General features: G+C 46.8%; 1 protein-coding gene across 2 annotated transcripts; it reads left to right on the plus strand.

Annotated features, from left to right (window-relative positions):
* Positions 1-2,545: 2,545 nt before the first annotated feature.
* LOC122462073 (mucin-17-like) lies at positions 2,546-20,163 on the plus strand. Of its 2 annotated transcripts, none has more exons than XM_043524175.1 (13): positions 2,546-2,780; positions 5,255-9,389; positions 10,049-10,107; positions 10,540-10,697; positions 11,335-11,459; positions 11,957-12,015; positions 13,537-13,673; positions 13,760-13,884; positions 15,402-15,460; positions 15,957-16,111; positions 16,754-16,863; positions 17,424-17,546; positions 18,168-20,163. In XM_043524175.1, exons 2-13 carry the CDS (start codon positions 5,265-5,267, stop codon positions 18,234-18,236), a joined length of 5,304 nt encoding a protein of 1,767 aa, XP_043380110.1. In that variant the 5' UTR covers positions 2,546-2,780; positions 5,255-5,264; the 3' UTR covers positions 18,237-20,163. The 2 variants fall into 2 exon arrangements, with proteins under 2 accessions (XP_043380110.1, XP_043380111.1); XM_043524176.1 differs by having other exon boundaries at positions 2,673-2,780; positions 18,173-20,163.
* The last annotated feature ends 436 nt before the right edge of the window (positions 20,164-20,599 follow it).

The raw sequence follows: 20,599 nt of genomic DNA on the forward strand, positions 1-20,599 counted from the left end.
GAAACACCAGTTGCAGGGCTGATGGTGTTCCCCAGTAGGGGGAGGGGCTGTTAACAACAGCAGTAGGGGCCAGCACAAGGGGTGGGGGCTGGATGTAAGATGGCTGCTTGTCTGAGTCTGCTTCTGTCGCTCCAGAAAGACTTTTAACCTGTCCCATCCAATGCTCCTTTTCTCAGTGAAAGGCCTAATGTCGTTGGAGGACTGTCAGCTAGTTATGCCGAGTGAAATATTTCAACCAGCATTTCTTTATGACAGCAGGAAACAGCCATTAAAACCTGAGATGGCAGAGAAAGAGGGAGATGGGCCTAGGTCCAGGATAGGGAGCTGACTCTATCCAAATCCATCTGTGTGATTTTAACAATGAATCCACTATATTAATGGAGTAATTGGTCAGCAGAGATTTCCTAGTACCCAACACAACCTTTATTTGAGTGATATAATTTTATTTCCTCATAGCATTGGCAGTTTCACTGCAACCCTGTGGAAGTCAGTCCCAAAGTTTTGACTGTTGCATTCTTTGTAGCTGGTGGAGTTATGGTAGGAACCCAGGAAAGTCCAATAAATTGAAAAGCAGTGATTTTTATTCTGGCTGTTTATCCTCCCAGAGTTAGCTGCAGAGCAAACCATATCGCCTCATGCCTCCTGTACCCCATCTGAGGCAGAGCCATCAATAGGCTTAACAGTGCTACAGAGCTGGCTAGAAGATTTAAAAGAAGCTAAGAGGAGCAAGTCTGTTGGCCCACCGAGGCTCTCATGCCTCATAACCAGAAAGTGGGGCTATTTAGAGTCCCCAACCCTCCACACCTGCTTTAATAATGACATAATCAGCAGAATAGCATTACCATGTAATATATAAAGATCACATTAATGGTTAACTAGCAAATTAATGTTTCTGTTTGCCAAAGCAATATAATCCAAGTTACAGTTTCGGACATTGGGCTCTGAAATTGTGAGTATGCAGCAGCGTCACACTAAGGCCCTGTGATACCCACCAGTCAGGAAAGACACAAATCCACTTTCATTTCAAATTTTGTGCAACATAGACACCTAGAAAGAAGTGGGGCTTAAAATAACGCCTTGCATAGCTATAGTGCCATCGATCTCAAATGTGTTTGGCAAACGTTAATGAATTAGGCCTCATAAAACCCCTGCATTGTTATTCTCCCCGGTACAGATTGAGTGACTTATTCAGGGTGGTACCAGAAAATTGGGGTCAGCCAGGAGCAGGACGCTGATAGCGCTGGTTTATGCTTTAGCTAGCAGCTTGTATACTCAGCCATTTAGGAAACTGACCTGTGATTTGCTGTAAAGTACTGAAAATATATTTTAGAGTAGCAGCCGTGTTAGTCTGTATCAGCAAAAAGAACAGAAGTTCTTGTGGCATTTTAGAGACTAACAAATTTATTAGAGCATAAGCGTTCGTGGGCTACAGCCCACTTCATTGGACTCATAGAATGGAACATATAGTAAGAAGATATTTATACATACAGAGAACATGAAAAGGTGGAAGTACCCATACCAACTGTAAGAAGCTAATTAATTAAGAGGAGCTATTATCAGCAGGGGGAAAAAAACTTTTGAAGTGATAATCAAGATGGCCCATTTCGGACAGTTGACACGAAGGTGTGAGGATACTTAACATGGGGAAAAAGAAAAGGCTCACTTCATCGGATGCATACGATGAAGTATGCATCCGATGAAGTGAGCTGTAGCTCACGAAAGCTTATGCTCAAATAAATTGGTTAGTCTCTAAAGGTGCCACAAGTCCTCCTGTTCTTTTTGCGAATACAGACTAACACTGTAACCTTTGGAGCAACCACCTCTAGGGTTGAGTGGGTAACTCACTGGCCATTCGGTCCTGGGTTTTCCTCCAAAAATTGCCAAGAATGGAGTCAGTTAGAATGGCAGTTGTGTTGTTAACTTGGTCACCTGTCCAGTAGGAGCCAGACCCATTTCACATGAGCGTCTGAACAGCTGTTAACCATCCTGAGTTTAATCTAATGTCTTAATGAAATTTTTACCCTGTTGCTTCAATTTTCTTTTATTCTTACAACATCCTACTAATTTTTCAAACACTGACAGGTATACACCTTGGTCTCATAACTGACCTACTCTGGGCACACACTTGTTACCTACTAATGCAAAACTGTAACAGCTAGTACCAGTCCCCTGAGCCATACAATCAGCTTCCTTTAGCCTAGCTCTTTTAATCCCACACTAGACTTATTTCCCTGTTCCCAGCAGCACTGAATCGTGTTCCCAATTCTATCTTTACTTTCCAGCTCTTCAAGCAATAAATAGTGAGGAAGCAGCGGTATGTTGCTGCCTTCAAACTCCAGGCACCCCCTCCCTTTTGTAGTTAGAGAGGCCAGCTGGTGTTTCCCTCCTACCCATACTCCAGGGCAGTAACATATAGAGGGCCTGTCTAGACAAACGTGGCATTTTGAGGAGCATGTGTTGTGTTTTGGGGTCAGTGGGCTGGAGGAATGTAACACACACACACATTCAGAACCAGCAAAGGCTGACCACGCACTTCCCAATTCCTGTAGCCAAAGCATCACGGGAAAACTTGCATTCCTCCTCCTTCTCGTTCTGGTGGGAAGAGGTTTCACATGGAGAGGTGCAAAGTGGGTTAATGAGGAACCTGGCCATCTGGGACTCAGCAGGTACTTCCTGCCTTGCATTCCCATCCCCCATGCCAATGAAATAAAAGAGCAGGCCTATGGTCTGCTGCTTTGTACCCTTCCCCTTTGTGTGGGTGACTGGTCAGTAGCTCTAAGGTAAGACTAGGTTGGGGCTTGTTGAAAAAAATCAGTGCCCTTGGTTAAGGGGATTGGGTGAATGGTTGCTTAGACTATGGCTCTTACTCTGAAAGTATCATTGCCTTCTTGCAAAGAAGTTCTTCGGGTTCTGCTGTGGGTGTCTGGCTATATGTACTTCCTTAAAAGTGAAATTAGTCCCTTAAGAGGGGTTGCTTTAATGTCAGCCTGGAGTGACTTGCAGGGCTTGACTAGCCTACAGCATTCTGGGGTGCTCATTTCACAGTATGATACCCATTTGGCATAGGAATGATAGCTAGTGGTTCCCTGCATTTTCTCTGCAAGGTATCTAGTAAATACTTGTCATACTAGCATTGTCTTAGGCAGCTAGCCTAACTAATTGGCTGTATGTAGAAGGCTTGTTGAGGAGACCTGGGATAAGAAGTTTAGGGTGGCAAGGCCTGCTTTTGAGAAGTGAAAGTTAGTTGACAAACCTCTGATCTTGATTTCTCTTCCCCTGCTGCCCCCGCCCCCTGGGCCTGCATTCATGATCTGCTTGCTACTAGTGCACTGGGCATGCATCTGAAAGTGGTGGGGGGAAGAAGCCATAAAAGCTGTCCTGGGAAAACAAGCTAAAGTCCTGCAACTGCTGTAGAAAACAGCTGAGTAACTGAGAAGAAGCAGCTAGGTATTGGGAGTCCCTAGATTTTATCTTTCTCTTCTGTGCATGCCTCTTCTGGTGGCCCTAGCCCTTGCATGTACTAGCCCGCCCTGGCTTTGGAGGGGGCAGCCTTATCTTGCTTAGGACTGTGCATGGCAAGCTAAGTGTAGGCTTCCTCATACTGGTCCACTCGCTAACTCTAGAATGCCTAGTGTCCATGTCTAGAGTGCTCTCCTATTGTGTGATCATGAGTTGCCTATGGCTGTAGCTAGGGATGGTTGACTCTCACCAGTGCTCGCCACCTAACTTTTTAGTAAAGCTTCATCACAGTTAGCCCCACAGCAAGTGTAGCATTAACTTGCCTGAATGTCTTCCACTAGCTGTAGATGCTGTTTCAGCTCTAGCCTTGCTGTGCCTACAAGACACACTTTCACTTCTGCATTAGACTCCCATCACAAACCTCCAAGACAAAAATGCTGAGCCTGAGGTTGTTATGGGAGCTGCACTTATATACCTGCTGTAGACCTAGGAGCTGGTGGGCGCATAGCATACTAAAGCGATTGTGCCTACAAAAAACTAGGGGCCTGTATCCCAGTTTGCATACACCACTGTTATGCACAAGTATGTGTAGGTGTGGTAGAATGGGCAGTGGCACCACAGCTTAGCCATGTTGAGTAGTAACTGGCCTGACCCCTGTGGGTGGGTAGCTAGTACAAGTATGTGTATGTGAGCTGGGAGGCTGTTGTGTAGATGTAGCCTAAAGGGTCTCTAATCTGGGCTCTGCCTCAGGATTTGGAATGGGCACCCACTCACCCTTCCTCAGCCCCTCTAGTGACTCTGCAGAGTGTTTACCTTGTGATGGTTCCACCACTGGAAGGTGGGTAGAAGCTGCTAAAGCTCTTAAAGTGGCTACTTGGCATAGACTCTTCTTCATGGCTCCTAGGTTTGACTTCCCTATCAAGCCTACATATTAACTGTAGCTGACAAGTTCTGATCTGCCAGCTGGGGTGCAGTGATATACTTGGCAAACTGTCCCACATCCCTCTCCATAAGAATAAGGTGTCCATTCCTCCCAGTTTCTGTAACTGTGGGGAGGAATGAATGTAGTATTTTTTTGGGGTGCGTTTTTTTTTTTTGGACACTTCCTTCCTCTTTCATCCCCTCCAGAGCAGAGCTCTGTAAAATAGGTGATCTGGAGTAATGGAGGGCTGGAAAAAGAAGGCATCTCTCCACTCCTTGGGGTTTCTAACCTAGCCCAGTACTTGCAGTCTGCACTGTTGCATCTTCTGAGGTCCCATCTAAACATGGCTTTAAGTAGTTGAGGGAACCCATTTAAAACAGGAACACACCTATTTAAGAGCTGGTATGTTAATACTCAACAAAAGACCATTGCCGCTTCAATAAGCGTGTGGTGGGAGACTGTCAGAACTGACTAGTTAAAAGAAAACAAGCACTTGGCTAGAATAGTATCTATCCAATCTTCTCTCCCCCCACACCCCCTTGTTAAACAGGCTGTAGCTGAGATTAATTTAAACCAGGACCTTCCTATGCTGGTTTCAAAGTCCTAGTTGGAAAAGGCTGTATGTGTTTGGTTTTTTTAAGGGAGCAGGTAGCTATGGAAAACATTGCATAGCTTGACTAAAATAGCAAGGACTAAATTGGCTCAACCTCTGGAGTGTCAGCCTTGCACAGGTTATTCAAGGTATTAGTTTAGTCTTCCATTAGCAGTTGGGCTAGTGGATCCCATGGGGACACGAGCTATCAAAGTAGCTGCTACTTTAATTAGGGAGGACTGTAGACTAAAGCAACTACTGTATCTCCTAATTCTTCACAGCTGAGCTGCCATGATGAGATTGCCCATGATAAATCATGGAGCAGGACCGCCACATATGGATAAGTCTTCAGGGCAAGACACTACAATGGCTTCCCCAAGAAGGAGAAAAAGCACCATGAGAGTAACCCCATGCCCTGCCACTGCCTTAGTGACTGTTGCCAAAAGGCATAGATGGCAAATCATATTGGCTACAGTGACCTGCTTTCTCGCTTGTACCATTGCATGTAATGAAGGGTCTTCAGCTACTCCTTGTCAGAACCCTCTTGGCACTGTGCCTACAACTTTACCCTTGCAGCCTGACTTATTGCTATCCCAGAATGCTACTGGTGGCATCTTGATGAAACCCAACAAATACTTACTGAACCACATTGTAAAAGGGCAAACTGACTTGCGTGCTGCTGGGGAAAAGCAACGTGCTAGAAGCTTATGGGCAGACTCTGTAGGCACCACAGACCAACTAAGCCTCCCAGAAGCCAAATGGCGTGACTTAAGCCGGATCTCTGCACTTGCATTCAAGCTTGATGGAAAAGGGAGCCTGCATTATAAATTGGGAGCTGCCAAGAAAGATAAGAATGGCATTGACTCTAAGACTCTGAGACTTGAAACTTCTCTGGCTCTTGATGCGCTAGCCAAAATGACAGGCTTCTCTTCTAAGCTTTCCCCTAAGGGGCTACAGGCATCCTCTAAGGAGGACCTGATGTTCTCCCCACATGCATCTAAAGCCGTGGAAGTTGGCACAATGGACTCTAATTACCCTGCAATGGTACCTGGTACTCTGTCCCAAGCACAATCCCTTCTAATAGATGCAGACTTCTTGCAGTATGACTCATTGCACTCTGCTCCAAAGGCATCTACACAGCCCTTAAAAGTTTCTCCAGATACTGCCTCCGTTGCTCAGTCAAGTCCAAACTCTGGCTTGAAGCAACAAGCTGCTGTAGACAGTCTCACTAGTGATGCCTGGGGTCTGTATAAAATGACCCACTTTGCCACACTAATGGCTCCCAGCACTAGCCTAGATCAGAGAGCCACTAGAAGTAGTCCCACTAGTGTCTTGCCTAAATTCCTGGCCTCTGCACCTCCAACGTATAGGGCTAGCAAAGAACTTTCCTATTTAATGTCACTGACCACAAGTCCTACCATGCCAGCCAGCCCAGCTGTTCCCACCCAGGATAACTTAACCATGAGTACCAACTTCCCGGAGTCCACATCTCTGGAAGCAACTAACATTGGCCCTACAGAACTGACCACCAGTAGGTGGCCAGGTTCTTCCCCCATATCAACTGGTGTGGCTGCTCATCAACCTGTGGAGCCAGTGTGGCTTGGTACTGTCCCTGGGACACAGCCAGGGTCTCTGACACCATCTCCTCCGTCAGGAGAAAGTTTCTTGGCTACATCCCCCAGTGTAACCATGCCCAACCAGGAACACCGTCCCTCTGAACTATCTGATGTGACGAAATTCATGTTGAGTGCTCTTCCTGTTAGTATGTCACAATCCACTAACCTGCTCCCAGCCCCAGTATCTACAACAAGACTGCCCTCTGCCAAACCAATGGCCAGTACCTCAGCTTCTGCACCACTGCATGTGGGTGACCTGAGCCACTTCACAGAGCACCCATCTCCTGGGCCCCTTACTGTTCCAGACACCTTAGCAGGCCGCACTGAACGGGTAGAGACTGAGGAGCAGTTTACTGCAGCTGTACTGATGGCTGTCTCACCCACTGTTAGAGAGTCAATTAATTGGCCAATGCTACCTGTACATGTCAGCACTACTGCACAATCTCCTCCCCCATCTGGTGCTCCAGTCTCACCACTAAAGGTAACTCTTCCTGGTGTGGTGCATGCAAGTTCAGTAGAAGTGTCGTCTGGGTTTTCTTCACAGAGTGGTGTAGGGAGATCTATCCCTACCGCTCTGTCAGGACACAGTGGAACAAGGGCTCACATACCGTTAGTTCCCAAGCCAGCCACTGCTGAGCTGGGCCAGCTGCTAGTTCTAACTACTAGTTTATCAGGATTATTAGACCTTCCAGCTGACCGTGACACTCCAAGTTCTCTGGTGCTGGAAGAGACCTTTCCTGAGGCCTCTTCAGAACAGACCATTGTCCCTGGAGTCCCTCATAATCTAGTAACTAGCTCTAACACTCTCACTGATGTTGCAGTCAGTGATATGACTCAGCTGACTGGAGGTGTTACAGAGGGTCCCCCTTCAGTTGCAGCTGGAGTTGGCCTTTCCTCAGCCACACATCCCCTTGATCATCTCAAACTTGATGCAGAGACTGCCAGCACTTCCTCTACAGAGAGAATCCTGCCAGTGGGACAGCTGGGTCATAGACTGAAAGAGCACACTACTGAAATAGCATGTACTGGTTCTGATTCCACTAGTTGTCCAACCTGGGTGTCTGTTGACCTTAGTACAGCTGTGGAACAAAAGGGTTCTCCTAGCCTTGCTATTACACATGCTCCTGCCAATCTAACAAGAGTTTCTCCCTCTCAGGAATCAATGAGAGGTGTCTCCTCCAAGCCAGACACTCCAGTTGCTGGTACCAGTCAGGCTTTGACCTACTCCACAGTCCTGGCTAGTGTGAAGCCTGTTGCAGGCTTCCTGCATGAAGACACTACAGCCAATTCTCTGTCCCATATGTTGCCTATTAGTAAGGGCCCTAGAAGTCAGTCCAGTACTTCTGCTTGCTGCCCTGAGAGATCCCCTAGTGTCTCAAGAGCCAGTACAGCTGCAAACATTACTAGTGCCACCCTCTACCGGGAATTATCTAAAACTGTGAAGTTCCTTGATAAAGAACAGACTCTGGCAGCTGCTGAAGTAGTGGCTAAAATGCCTCCTGGCTCCTCAGAGCTCCCGCTGGAAGCTTCAAGTGATGCTCCAACTACAGAGCTGCTTTCCAGTGCAAGTTCAGCAAAGCCACAAGCTCAACCAGCACGTAAGCATTACTCACTCCGTAGACCAGGAATGAGAAGAAGGCTGTCCACCCCAGCTGACTTGGTCTTATCCCACTCAACCACATCTCTGCCTAGTGGGACAGACATCCAGCCAGGGCCAAAGGTGCACACTTCTCCACAGAATAAGACCTTCCCTTTGTTGCCCTCTAAAACAAGTAGCGATACAAGTGTCATAATGAAGACTGAGACAAACATCACCCATTCCACTCCCCTGTACCTAAACAGAACAGGGCTAGCATTGCTTGCTGGCTCAACCCCTACTGGAATGGAACATACTCCAGTGCCTATAACAGCAGCTGGTGTCCCAGTAGCTTCCACTACAGCTGCATCAGAATGGAAGCCCACATCAGCAACTCTGGGAGAGCACAAAGTCCCAGGTGTGGCTACAAAGGCAGCAAACTTCAGTGGGTTGGCCTCTACTGAGTCTCCAGTCAGTGTTATGGCACCTGCTGTTGGGTTGACCTCCACAAGCACGGCTGTGTCTAAGGCTACACCAGTCAAAAATAGAACAGCTGCTCCACTGCCATCACCTCCAGAGCTAAGTACAACTACACTACTTACTAGTATAAACCTTACACAGTCTTTTGGGCCCAATGCTCCCATTTTCCAGCCCCTCACTGAAGTCAAACCTAGTGTGGTGACTTCCCTTCGTAGTACCCCCAGCATTCTACCCACAACAAAGACAACTGCCCGGCTCACTAGTGCCAGAACTTCAACCACACCTGGCCTGCAGCTTCCTACTGTACCAAAGACAACTAAGCTGATGCCTTGGAACAAAACCACTCTATCAACATTGCTTATACCTCCTACATCAACCTTGTCCACCCGCTTGCTGCTAATCTCCCAACACAGTTCAACAGCTAAAACAGACCTCAGTGAATTAACTAGGACAATGGCTGCAAGAACAAACTTAACCACAGCGGCAGTGACTGCCAAGCAGGTGGCTACAATCAAAACTGGCCTCATTTCAAAGCAGATCCTGCCTGAATCTGAGGTTCCAACACTGAGCTTCTCCCCTAGGGGAAAGACTGGGTCTGCAACTAGACCTACATCACCTTCACTGCAGTTGCCTGTGCATATCCTATCTCTGCAGTTCCGTCTTATTGGAATCGCTTACACAGAACGCCTGAAGAACAAGTCTTCTGATGGGTACAAGAAGCTGGAGAAGGAAGTGAAGTTAACTGTAAGTAGAACTCCTGAAAGTGTTGGAATTTAGAGAAGTCAGCCAGTTACTAGAGCTGAACTTTGCTCCTTTAGTTGCCAGGCTGCAACTGAGTAGCTACTTGTAGCTTGTTTTCAGCTCATGTCTATGAAGACTGCTCCCTTGAGGGAAAAGTCTGCCTAGCCCATAAGGATCCTAATACCCATCCACATCAGACTGGCATCTTTAATGAGTATCCAGTGCACATAACTCTACCACTGAATAGACAAAAGTTTGGTTTTAGTCATGATCAACACTAGCCAGATGCAGACAAGCAGTCTATAAACACGGGGCTTTGTTCTCCCAAATGTGCATAGACTTACCATGGACTGTGGTAAGACAAATTCTTTGTTCCATGCATGGCAATGCTGAGATAGCATTTCCTATTAATCCTTCAGACCCATGTGGACTCTACCCTTCTCTCCCACCCGCCCACTCTGTGCTTATCGATTTAGTCTCTCTTGAATCTCTGCTTCACTTCCCAGTCCAAGAACAACTAGTATTGATATCACTTCCTGGCTCTGCACAAACAAGTCCAGGTTCCTACAAGTCTGACCCCACTTCCAGTAAGCCTTAGCTATTCATAGTGAAGTAGCTGTTGTGAAAATGTGTCCTTAACCAGTGGCTTTTCTTGTTTCTAGCTAAACAAGATGTTATCCAGCTATGAGAACTTTCTCCAAGCAAACGTTCTCCAGTTTTTGTGAGTATCTTACACAACATAAGTACTCCTCTTGCTTAAGCTTTTAAATGTGCTGTGCATATATTCCATCACTAGCTTATGTCTGTAAGCTATGCAGGGAAGAGGGTGAGCCTCGGGTGGGGAGTAACATTATAGATCAAGGACTTCAGGTTGTCTTGCTTCCCTTCCCATCCAGATGGGATAACTTACCAAGTCACCCAACAGAAGCAGGTTGGGTACACATAGTGATGGCAAGTGTCTGTTTACTAAAACAGACAGTAGGTGGCTATTGGCTGACGAATGCAGTGGGGTCTACCAAATTCACGCTTTAAACTGGTGTTCCTTTGGAATAGCCTTTCTAAAGCTATGTGACTTGTGTTTGCACAGTACCTGATACATTCCTATCATGCTACTAAAAGCTTCTAATCTAGCTATCTCCCTGGCCTCTCACAGGAATGGTTCCATCATTGTTGAGAGTGAGGTTTTATTCCAGAGAGATGGCCCTGCTCCCACAAACTCTGACCTCATCCGCACAGTTGTCACAGAAGTGGAAAGGAAAATGGACACCTTTTTTGACTGGAGAGTGGATGTCAAGTCTGTCCGGTCAAATGGTAAGCACCTGAGTGTCTGCAACACAATACGGTGCCCAGCAGCAGGGCAGAGCTCCCACTACCACTCCTCCCCATTGCCAGATGGCCACAGGAACAGTCAAGCCTGCCCTTCAATAACCAAGCCAGGTGGTGTGTGCCTCCCAGAGGTGGCTTCTGTAATCTCCATGTACACTCAGTGACCCATCATAATTGGGTGATGGGGAGGGAAAGGGGTGTTGGCTCCCAATTAGATGCAAGCCATATATTTGGAGACTACTGTACCATGGTTCTTGATAACATCCAGTGTCATGGGTAAACTGCATTTGCTGCAGTAGCAGTTATAGGGAGGCTTCCACAGTATGCTGCACTTTGCTTCAAGGAAAATATCAGAGTAGCATATCCTTCTTAGGGTGCCTCCATCCCTGAGATGGAGCATGCCACCTGCCACCTCAGATTTGTTGTCACCCCGTGTGCTCGCCCCCTCTGGCCAAAACTTTTAAGTTGTGGCAAGGTAAATAGTGGATCTTCTAGTTTGGGCTTGAGGCCTAAAGCCTGTGTACTAGAACATCATTGGACAGAGAAGGGGGAGGGTGGCAGAGTAATGGCCTGGTGTCCTGTCTAGGCAATGTCACTGCCCTTCTGCCTCCCTCTTGTCTAGGTTTCAGCTTTGAGAATCTAGAGCCAGAAAAGCTGTCTGTCTCATTCACTGCTCTGAGACTCGGCTCAATTGCAGCGTTCGGTGGGGTGAGCAGCCAGAGCTCTCTGGACCAACTAAACAATGTGGTATGGTAACTCTTATACTGAATCACATGACAATGGAGCAGTGTCTCCCTTTATCTCTTGTAAGAGAAGAATGATCACCTCATGGTTAAGGCATGGGAATGTGGGCTCTTCTGTTCCGTTGGGTATGTCACTTGATATCTGCAAAGTGAGGATAATGCTTGACAATCTTGCAAGGCTGAGTGACTCACTAACTCTAGTAGAGGTCTTAGTGCCCTGCAAGTAGAGGCTAGTGAAGACCGTGACACACAAATAAGAACCATATGGCTGCACATAGTAAATAGACCACCAGAACTCCAATCTAGTTCCACTGGGGTGAAAGGAAACAGCAGCTCAGCTGCATATCAAGGACTGCAAGGGACATGAAGAGATATTTAGGGAATGGAAATGGCCTAAATAACTGAATTAGGAATAAGGTTCCTGCTGAATTGTCACTTCAGTCTCCCCAACCCCTCTTCTGGAGAAGCTGGGAAACAAATTGTCCCCTTTCTTCTCTGTAGGTGGTTCAGTCTCTGGGGACCCTGTACAAAGTGAAGAACTTCTCCTTTGTCAGACTCAGGTATGGACAACTCAAGAGAGCTCTAGACCTTATTTGGAAGCTATATACACAGAAGCAGCTACTTAGCAGTGTGGGGGAGCCAATGGGGAGCTCTGGGCAGTGCTAGGCTGAGTGCAAAGGAGCCAAATAGCCTTGGCTAGACTGCACAAGGCTAGACTGCTTTAGGACACAGGTGGGGGTGGAGGATGGGGAAGAGACCCTCTTCTGGGGTGAACCTAATAACCATTCAGCAGCTTCCAACTACTATTGACCACAGGAGAGCAGGCTTGAGACTCCCTGAATTGTAGGGTGTATAGAGACCTTGCAATAAATCTAGCTACCCACAAGATGTCACTCATCTAATATTATCTCTCTCTACCAAATACTGCTTCCCTAAGGAAGAGGCAATCCTGGGAGCTCAATGACTTGCTCCTATTGCCACTGTCTGTAAGCTAAATGCCTTCTTGATGCATGAGAGGGTGGAAGGAACGGAAGCAGCAAAGTGAAGGCAAGAATCCAACACTACATATAATTTCCTTGCATTATGTACCTAGAACGCTGAACATTCAGGATAGCAGGAGTCACCACAAGTCCAGATTGAGACAAACAGGTAGACCTGTGAGGTGGAAATCCAAGGTCTCCATGCTGTGGTGCTAACATTGGGAGGGGGGAGTACATCCCATTCCTTCAATGAGAACTATCTTGTGTCACAATGCAACATCCTGTGATGAAAGACCTCTCAAATGGCTGAAGCAGCATGTTGGGCACTGGACTCATTCTAGTTCTAGCACTGGTTCCAACCTAGTCAATAGTCTCTGGCTCTATTGAAATAAAAATCCCCCCTCCATGAATACAAAAGCCAGTTAAAGGATGAGTAGGGGCAGGTATTAATCATCCAGTCTTAAATGCAACTGCTGTGAAATAGAGCCCTGCATGGGACTATTTTTTTTTTATTTTATAAATCCTGCTCCTGTGTTTCATGCATAGATTTTTTTTTATATATATTTTTTAAATCCCACTCCTACCTGCAAAAACCTTAGCTCCTGCAAGAGGCAGATTTCCACCCTGCCCTATGCTACTAAAAGTCCATTAATATATTAGAATATACACATGGAATTCAGACACCATTTTTATCACTAAAAGAATAAAGCAGATCTTAAACCATGTAAAATGCTTAACTCAAACAAAATGTAGGCTAGTCCTCGGTAAACTGACAAGAGATATAGTGTGTTCCTGCAAATTACCACAGTCTGGCGGGGAGGGGGGAGGTGTTTTGTGGTGGTATGGGCAGAATTGGGTGGCAAAAGTATGTCTTATGAGCTCCTGCTATTAGGGCAGCAAGTCCGGGGGATTGCAGTCCTGCTGCAGGGCTCTGACTTCATAGTCTCTGCAGAGACTATGATCTGAAATGAGTGACTCTACTGGGTGGCTGCAGTACTGCTGTAGTAACCAAATGAAATGTGGCGACAAGTGTGCTGGCAAGCCTCCAAACCCCTGCTGGTTTTTACCTTTGTGCCCTGCTAAAACTCTCTTCTCCCTTAGGGACATCAAAGGTGACCTGGAGATCAGTGGCAAAGCCTACATTGACACACATGCCCATGCTGATGTCAGCCAGGTTCTGCAAGCACTGAGGGGTCTTGTTAACTACTCTGTAGACTTGACAACTCTCTCTGTGGATGGTCAGTACCCTTCCCTCTACGCTTCCTCTTGGCTGGTAGAGGCCACTAAACATTTATCTAGCTCGAATCTCTCCTTCCAATTCCAGATTCAAGGCTTAGCTTGCAGGTCTTCCCCATTTCCTTCCTGATCAACAACAGGACAGTCAATGAGAAACTGCTGGATCACTCTTCTGTGGAACACCAGAACCTCACCAGGGACCTTGCTGATGTGGTAGGCCTACCCAATTTCTAGCCAGTGACGCCAGTGTACTCAGACTTCTGGGCATGGAGAGGAGACCCTACAGAATCCCTCTTGAGATCTTAAGGGCAGAAAGGAGGAATCTAGAAAGCATTACTTCAAGGCTTTAGACTAATCCTAAATATAGGCCTTGGACTACCCCATCTGCTAGGAGAAGGAGCACTCTCAACTTGGAATAAAATGGTTATGGTGCTTTATCATAACTAGTGTCTCCAGAGGCTTGGAGCACCAGTAATCTCCCCCCCCCCCCCCCCCCCCGAGGCTCTCTAGTGAAACTAGGCTCTTGCGGGGGACAGTCTGCTCGCTCTTGTTGCTCACTTAAATGATCTCACAAATCAAACAACTTTGTAAAATTCCATCACAGCAAAAGCTTCAGCTGGAGGGTTGTGGTAGGGAAGGGGGAGTTGCAACTAAACTGCTTCTTAAGGCTACACTACTGGAGCATGCTATGCTTAATCAGACTTCATAGTGTCTGAGCTTCAAAGCTCACTTGGCTTCCTAATGTGTTGTCCTGTATGGGAGGCTCTAGTAGAATTCCAGGCTCAACCTAAAATATTGACATGGATTTAAGGCATCTGAGTTACTCCAGACAAGTGTGTCCTTGCTGGAGCTCCCACAACTCTAACTGGTGGGTGAAGCTAAGGGCTTGGCTACACTTGCAAGTTACAGGGCAATAAAGGAGCCCCAGGCACACTAGCTCACTACCCGTTCACACTGGCAAGGCATGTAGAGCACTCTGACTCTGGCTACAGCGCTGCTGGTACTCCACCTCGACAAGTGGAATAACATTTTTGCTGTGCCCCGCTGGAGCACTGCAGCGCCAGTGTGGACGAGATATTGCATTACTGCGCTCTGATCAGCCTCTGGAAACATCCCATAATCCCCTTAAGTCAAGTGGCCACTCTTCTCATTGTTTTTTGAATCACTGTAGGAATGAAGAAATGCTCTTTGAAAGCTCCGTTTCTGACAGCCATTACTGTGAAATGCTGTGTGTGAGAGGGAGGTAGCAGGGGGAGTGGTCTGCTGCTGTCTGAACTTACAAGACAGCATGTTGACATGCTCTCAGCCCCCCCAAAAACCCACTCTCCCCCCACATACACACAACACACTCCACTCCACACCCCACCCCCCATTTGAAAAACACATTGCAGTCACTTGCATGCTGGGATAGCTGCCCATAATGCACCACACCCAATGCCGCTGCAAATGTGGCCATGCCAGTGCGCTTGAAGCTGTCTGTGGACAGACTGCAGCGCTTTCCCTACTGTGCTCTACGAAGGCTGGTTTAACTCAAAGCGCTCTACGTCGGCAAGTGTAGCCATGCTCTAGCTCTTAAGCCTGGGTCTGACTCCTGCTGAGGAAAGAGTGGTCTGAATGGGGTTGAGCTGGAGACAGATGTTCTGAGTACCTTGCTGGCAGACGCTTTACAATGGGACAAAATGCCTGTGGGAGGGGAACTAAATCAGTCTAACTCTGATCCACTCTTCCAGCTGATGCATTCCCTGAGGAAATACCAAGGCCTCCTGCAAGTGGTAATTCGAGACTTCCTGTGAGTAAACACTCTGCTTCTGTGTAGGCTGGAAGGCCTCTTGTCTGCCTCCTACAAGATAGTCTTCTGGGGCACCAAGGGATCAATGTATCTGTACGAGGATATATCACTACCTTAGTAGGGGTTAGGAAGATGCCAGCTGAAAGTGCCTGACCAAAACATTTGTCACATGTTTGTGTCTCAATCCATTATTGAGACTCCCACCCTACAGTAATGGTGTTTCTGGATCGAAAAAGCATGCCTCCCTCTTCTACCTACTAAGTTCCCACCAACTTCAGTGAACCTCTGGCTAGAAGGTAACCATTCCCCATAAGAAACAGTGGATCTTAATTCCCATGCTGCCTAGAGCCTGTGACAATTGGGAGTCTAAGACTGAATGATTCCAGGATGCAGCCCTGGGTTAAAAGCCATGGGTCTGGCTCTCAAGTCCAGACTGCCTGTGGCCCTCTGGGTGACTGCTACTGTGCCTCACTGGAATCTATTGCTCTCTCCACAGAAGTGGCTCCCTGATCTGTCATGGGGATGTTGTATTCCAGCACCCTGCCCCAGCCAGTACAGACATTCTGCAGACTCTTGTTCTTTCAGTTGGTCCAGGTCACATGTTGGCTGGGTCAGGCTTTCAGGTGGACCCATATTCTTTCACAGTGGCAGGTATGACTGCTTGGGGATCTAGCTGGAATACGAGACGTCTTCAGCATGGTGTTGGTCAAATTCTGAAGTCTTATCTAGCTGTTGTAACATAGCTGTAGAACAGACCTCCAGTCTGAAGCTCCCTGCTCAAAAGCACTAACCTTCAGGAGCAGAACCACAACCCCATGTTTGTGCTACTGCTTTACCTGGGGGGAAGCATCAATTATTTCTCTTCCCCTGCCACCCAAAACTAAGCTGGTTGCACTTCCTATGCCAATGGAGGCTCAAGAGCCCTGCATAAGGTGGAACTCTAAATTGTTGGCTATGGCAGCTGGCCACACCACTGCTTCAAACCGCCCACAGGGATCGGCTCCAAAGAACTACTGGCCTAATGTACCAGTTGAGACTCCTCTTCATTGGAGAAGAAAGAATGATACTAGACTGAGCGCCTGATGGAAGGCAGGAGACTGTGGGAGGGTGTGAAGCTGAGCCAGCAGAGTAGAAACTACTCCCATAAGGGCTACATTCAAATAGCTTAGCTAAAAATAAAGCTGTGGTGATCACTAGATTGGGGGTGGAGGGGGTGCTACTAAAAAGAATCTGACTTTCTTTGACAGGGCATTGCATAGTAGCTGTAGGACTAACTGTCTCTCTTGACTCTAGATGACCAACTGGAACCTCCCTTTGTGTATCCAAGTTTCCCTGGATATGCCATGGCAATTATTGTCATGTGTGGCCTTGTTCTAATTGCCATTCCCATTGTGGCTCTGCTGGTAAGGTGGCAGTAATACTTAGTAAGCATAGCCTCTGGCAGAAGGCATGATATCTGAACTTCCTGTCCAGTTTTTTGTACTCTCTCCATTCACTTGGGGGGTGACCGCTCCTGTAACCGGGGATCTACCAACAGACACTGGGTATTAACCCAAAAACTCCTTGGCATCCAAATGGATGGGCTGTAACTTGCTCTTGAGCAACATAAGTGGAAACACTTGTGTAAAATGTATACTGGATAACTTTCAAGTAGGGAATGAGGCTAGCTTCAGATGTAGGAGCTCACCTAGCAGTAAAGCAGAGTTAATATGTACCACCAATTGCTCCATTTCCAGGTGGTAACTTTTTGCCTCTTGTACAAAAGTTATATGCTCAGACAGGCTTGTCCAGTAGCCTGGTCCACTGAGCCACTATGTGGGCTAGCCTACACAAGGGTGCATGCAGTTCAGAGCTCTCTATTCAGAGCAGCTGTCGGTCATTTCCTAGCAACTGGTAGTGCCTCTCACTAGCCTGTTAGCACAAATCTCTTCTCTCACTTATGGTGTAATTTTTTTCTGACTAGTACCTGAATTCTGGGCTATTTGGCTGGCATGACAAAGCTATAATTCAGGGTGGGAGAGACCACGAAGCAGGGACACAGACGTTTGAACTGGATAATCAAGGATTCCGCTCTACCATTGAAGAGGCAAGTAACAACAGTCCGGGGATGGGGGCATGTTTCCTTACTTAAATTCCATGCCTAAGGTGACCCCAGATTAGTATTCTGGGGCCTGGTAGCAATACTAAGGTGGCACAAACAAGGAGGTAACAGTTGGTCTAGGGATGCCAGTGTTGCTGCTTAATGGGCTTTCCTACCATGTCCTAGAGTGCAGCTTTGCAGATCTATCAATGTCCTCACTCATACAACTATCTGAATCTTCCTTTCTCCACTGAAGAGACTACTACCAAATCCCCATGGCTCCATACCTTTCCAATATTCAGATATTTGGTGATCCTTCCTTCCAAGCTGAGATCCAGCACTAGAGGTGGAGATGCAATGCTCCAGACAGCAAGCTGCTCCTTGCCTGGAGTAGGAATATGCTAGCATTGTGTGCTAATTCATTCCACATAATGCAATGTTAAACCTTTCCATATATGCCTTTCCCTAGGATAATGGAGCTCTCCCTCATGAGGTAGACTTGCCCCTCTGTAGCAAAGTCACCAAGTACAGGGTCCCAAAGGAAAGTCTCTTGGGGGCAGGAGAAGAGGATGCTATCTAGGACACAGGCAAATCCCTAGGGGTGTGACTTAAACTTTTTTTTTGAACTGCAGGATGATGGCAGACATTCGTACACACCTACAAAACTCTCTGCCAGTGAGTGAAGATGCAATATAAAAGTTCTTCCTCCTGGCTCATGGGCCTAAATCTCCAACCTGCTGTAGAAACAGGAAGATTCAAAGCACTATCTCTGATAGGGGTGTCAGTATTCGTGCTGCTTTCCAAATGTGAATGATTCTAAAATCCTTGGATGGAGCAAACTTTCTCAGCTGTATGAAATGACAATTCCATGTCTGCACCCTAAATAAACTCTATCTACACTATAGAACTAAAATAGTGGCCGCAACTGGATTCATTTTTCCACATTCTGGAGGGAGGTGGCAGCACCAGGTGTATCCTGGCTAACTTCTTGGTGGAAGAAATGACATCACCTCCCTCCTTGAAGAACATCAGTGCTGTAGTAAAAGATTTCTGTGATGCTTAAATTGTGCACAGCTCTCTTGTTGAGGACTAGCTGCTCCTTCCAAGGGAACACAAGGAGGCAGACTTCTATCAACCTGAAATAACTCCTGGATGAAGGGCCTCTTGACCTAGCAAGAGTTCTGATTAGGTATTCAGTGTGAATAATGCCCCCAGCTCTCCCTGACTTAAGCAGAAATCCCCCTGTGAGATAGGGAAGTTTTATTGTAAGCATGCATTTGACTTAATGTTTTAAGTTATGTTTTAAACTATCTCCTACTCGTATCACGGCTTGCTACTGAGTGTCTGTAGCTACAGTGCCAAAACGTTGTCTTCTGATGGTTGCTGTGACTAGGAGGCTTAAGATACCTGGTTTCTGTAACTCTGAACCAAGGGCAGTCTTGTGACTGCTTAAACTAGCTGAGCTCTTTGACCAGGGAGGACACTTGTCCTAAGCTTCAAAAGGACATCAGATCATCTCATTCCCAGACACTCTCGTAGAAGTACTAGTGCAATCTCTAGGCAACTGCCTCTCAAAGAGGCCTTTAATTGAGTTAAGATAAGGTCTCCCATCTCAGCTTCCTAGAAGTTTTGCTGTGGTTCAGACCTCCCTCCTTGGTCTGTCATTTCCTGCTTAGGCAAGCCCTCTGGAAGCTGCTAGCATCCTCCAGTGAGGATTCCTTCCTCCTCAGCTCCCTTCCAGGCTCCCCTTTTAACCAGAGGACGCTCTTCCCTTAAGAGCATCCATGACTTCTTTTTCTCTGGAAGAGTAACTCTTCCATCTTGTAGGTCTGAGCAAAGACAGAAGATCCAGCCCAGATTTGCTTTCACCAGCCAGGTGGTCTCCTGCCCAAGTTAGCTTATTTGGTGGCAGCATCCCAGGGATGTGGAAATAGCCTGTCAGTTTGAGTCACTATAAGGCCATGTCTCCTTAGCCAACATGTCCTTGAATGATAGGCACTTCCAACTTTCTGGGAAATGTCCCCTGTCAAACTGAGGTGGCAGAAGCCAAAGCATGTTCTAGAGTAGATTCTCAGCTTCCTCAGATTGGTGACCTAGATTAAGAAGGGTGCTATTCCAGTACTTGGGATGCTTCCACTCTTAAGCACCATGTCCTTAAAGGAATCTTCTCTTGTGCTCTTTAGAGAAACAGCTGGATTACCTGGGTAATGGGGCAGTTACTTCTGCATCATGGACTACTTGCATTTCAAACTCTCAGCAAGTCTGCACTTCTGAGAAACTACTGGTCTAAACATAATTATACAGAATAATCTGTTTTCCTTAGAAACTGACTCCTATTGTAGTCCTCAATCTCCATCAGGTTTGTTCATGGGGTGTTTTTTTTTTTCTGGGGGGGGGGAGGAAGAGTAGCAAACAGTATGAGGCTGAATGTAGTAGGGTGACAGTCCACTCCTATTCAAAGTGCCTGCTGCTGCCATATCTGCTGTTGGCAGGGAAAGCTATTTTTTCCCCTCACAGCAAACTGGTTTAACTTGTGCCCCTTTTTTATATGCGTTTCTCAGCTGTGGCAATCATTTCAGTGAATGTGTACTGTGCGTGATTCTGAATAAATGGTCTAAGAATATACCCTGTTGGCATGTGCTTATTGAGAGAGGGCGGGGGTTAAGGGTAGCCCAGAGCTGATCATCTAACAGTCTTCCAGATTCAGCCCTTAGCTAAAAGAGGCTTTATTAGCAGTGCTGTCTCCTTCCACAGACTCCTCTGCTCCCCACCATGGCAATACACCCACCCCATACTACAGCAGAGGGGGCTGAAAGGAGCTTTGCAGCCAGACAGTATATATTCCTCCTTTAGCCAAGAATATCAAGCTCGGCAAAGCACTTGCTGTTGGGCAAATCTTTAGCTGACCATGGCCCTTTGCAGGGAAAACTTGTGGCACTGGGAGTCTCCAGTATTCCTGCTGACAAGTAGTTTAAGATGTCAGCACTTGAACAGACAAGTTCCCTAAACCTTCTGGGGCACATCTAAGACTTATTGTAGTTTCACAGAGGAAACATCTA

This window comes from Chelonia mydas, chromosome 10 (genome assembly GCF_015237465.2).
Source record: "Chelonia mydas isolate rCheMyd1 chromosome 10, rCheMyd1.pri.v2, whole genome shotgun sequence".
NCBI classification, from domain to species: Eukaryota; Metazoa; Chordata; order Testudines; family Cheloniidae; genus Chelonia; species Chelonia mydas.

Bases quoted from the DNA above. Each gene is read 5' to 3' on its own strand.
- LOC122462073 (XM_043524175.1), top strand. From the start codon at position 5,265: ATGATGAGATTGCCCATGATAAATCATGGAGCAGGACCGCCACATATG. The intron at 9,390-10,048 runs GTAAGTAGAACT...TCTTGTTTCTAG, and splicing joins AGAAGGAAGTGAAGTTAACT to CTAAACAAGATGTTATCCAG. The intron at 15,461-15,956 runs GTGAGTAAACAC...CTCTCTCCACAG, and splicing joins GTGGTAATTCGAGACTTCCT to AAGTGGCTCCCTGATCTGTC.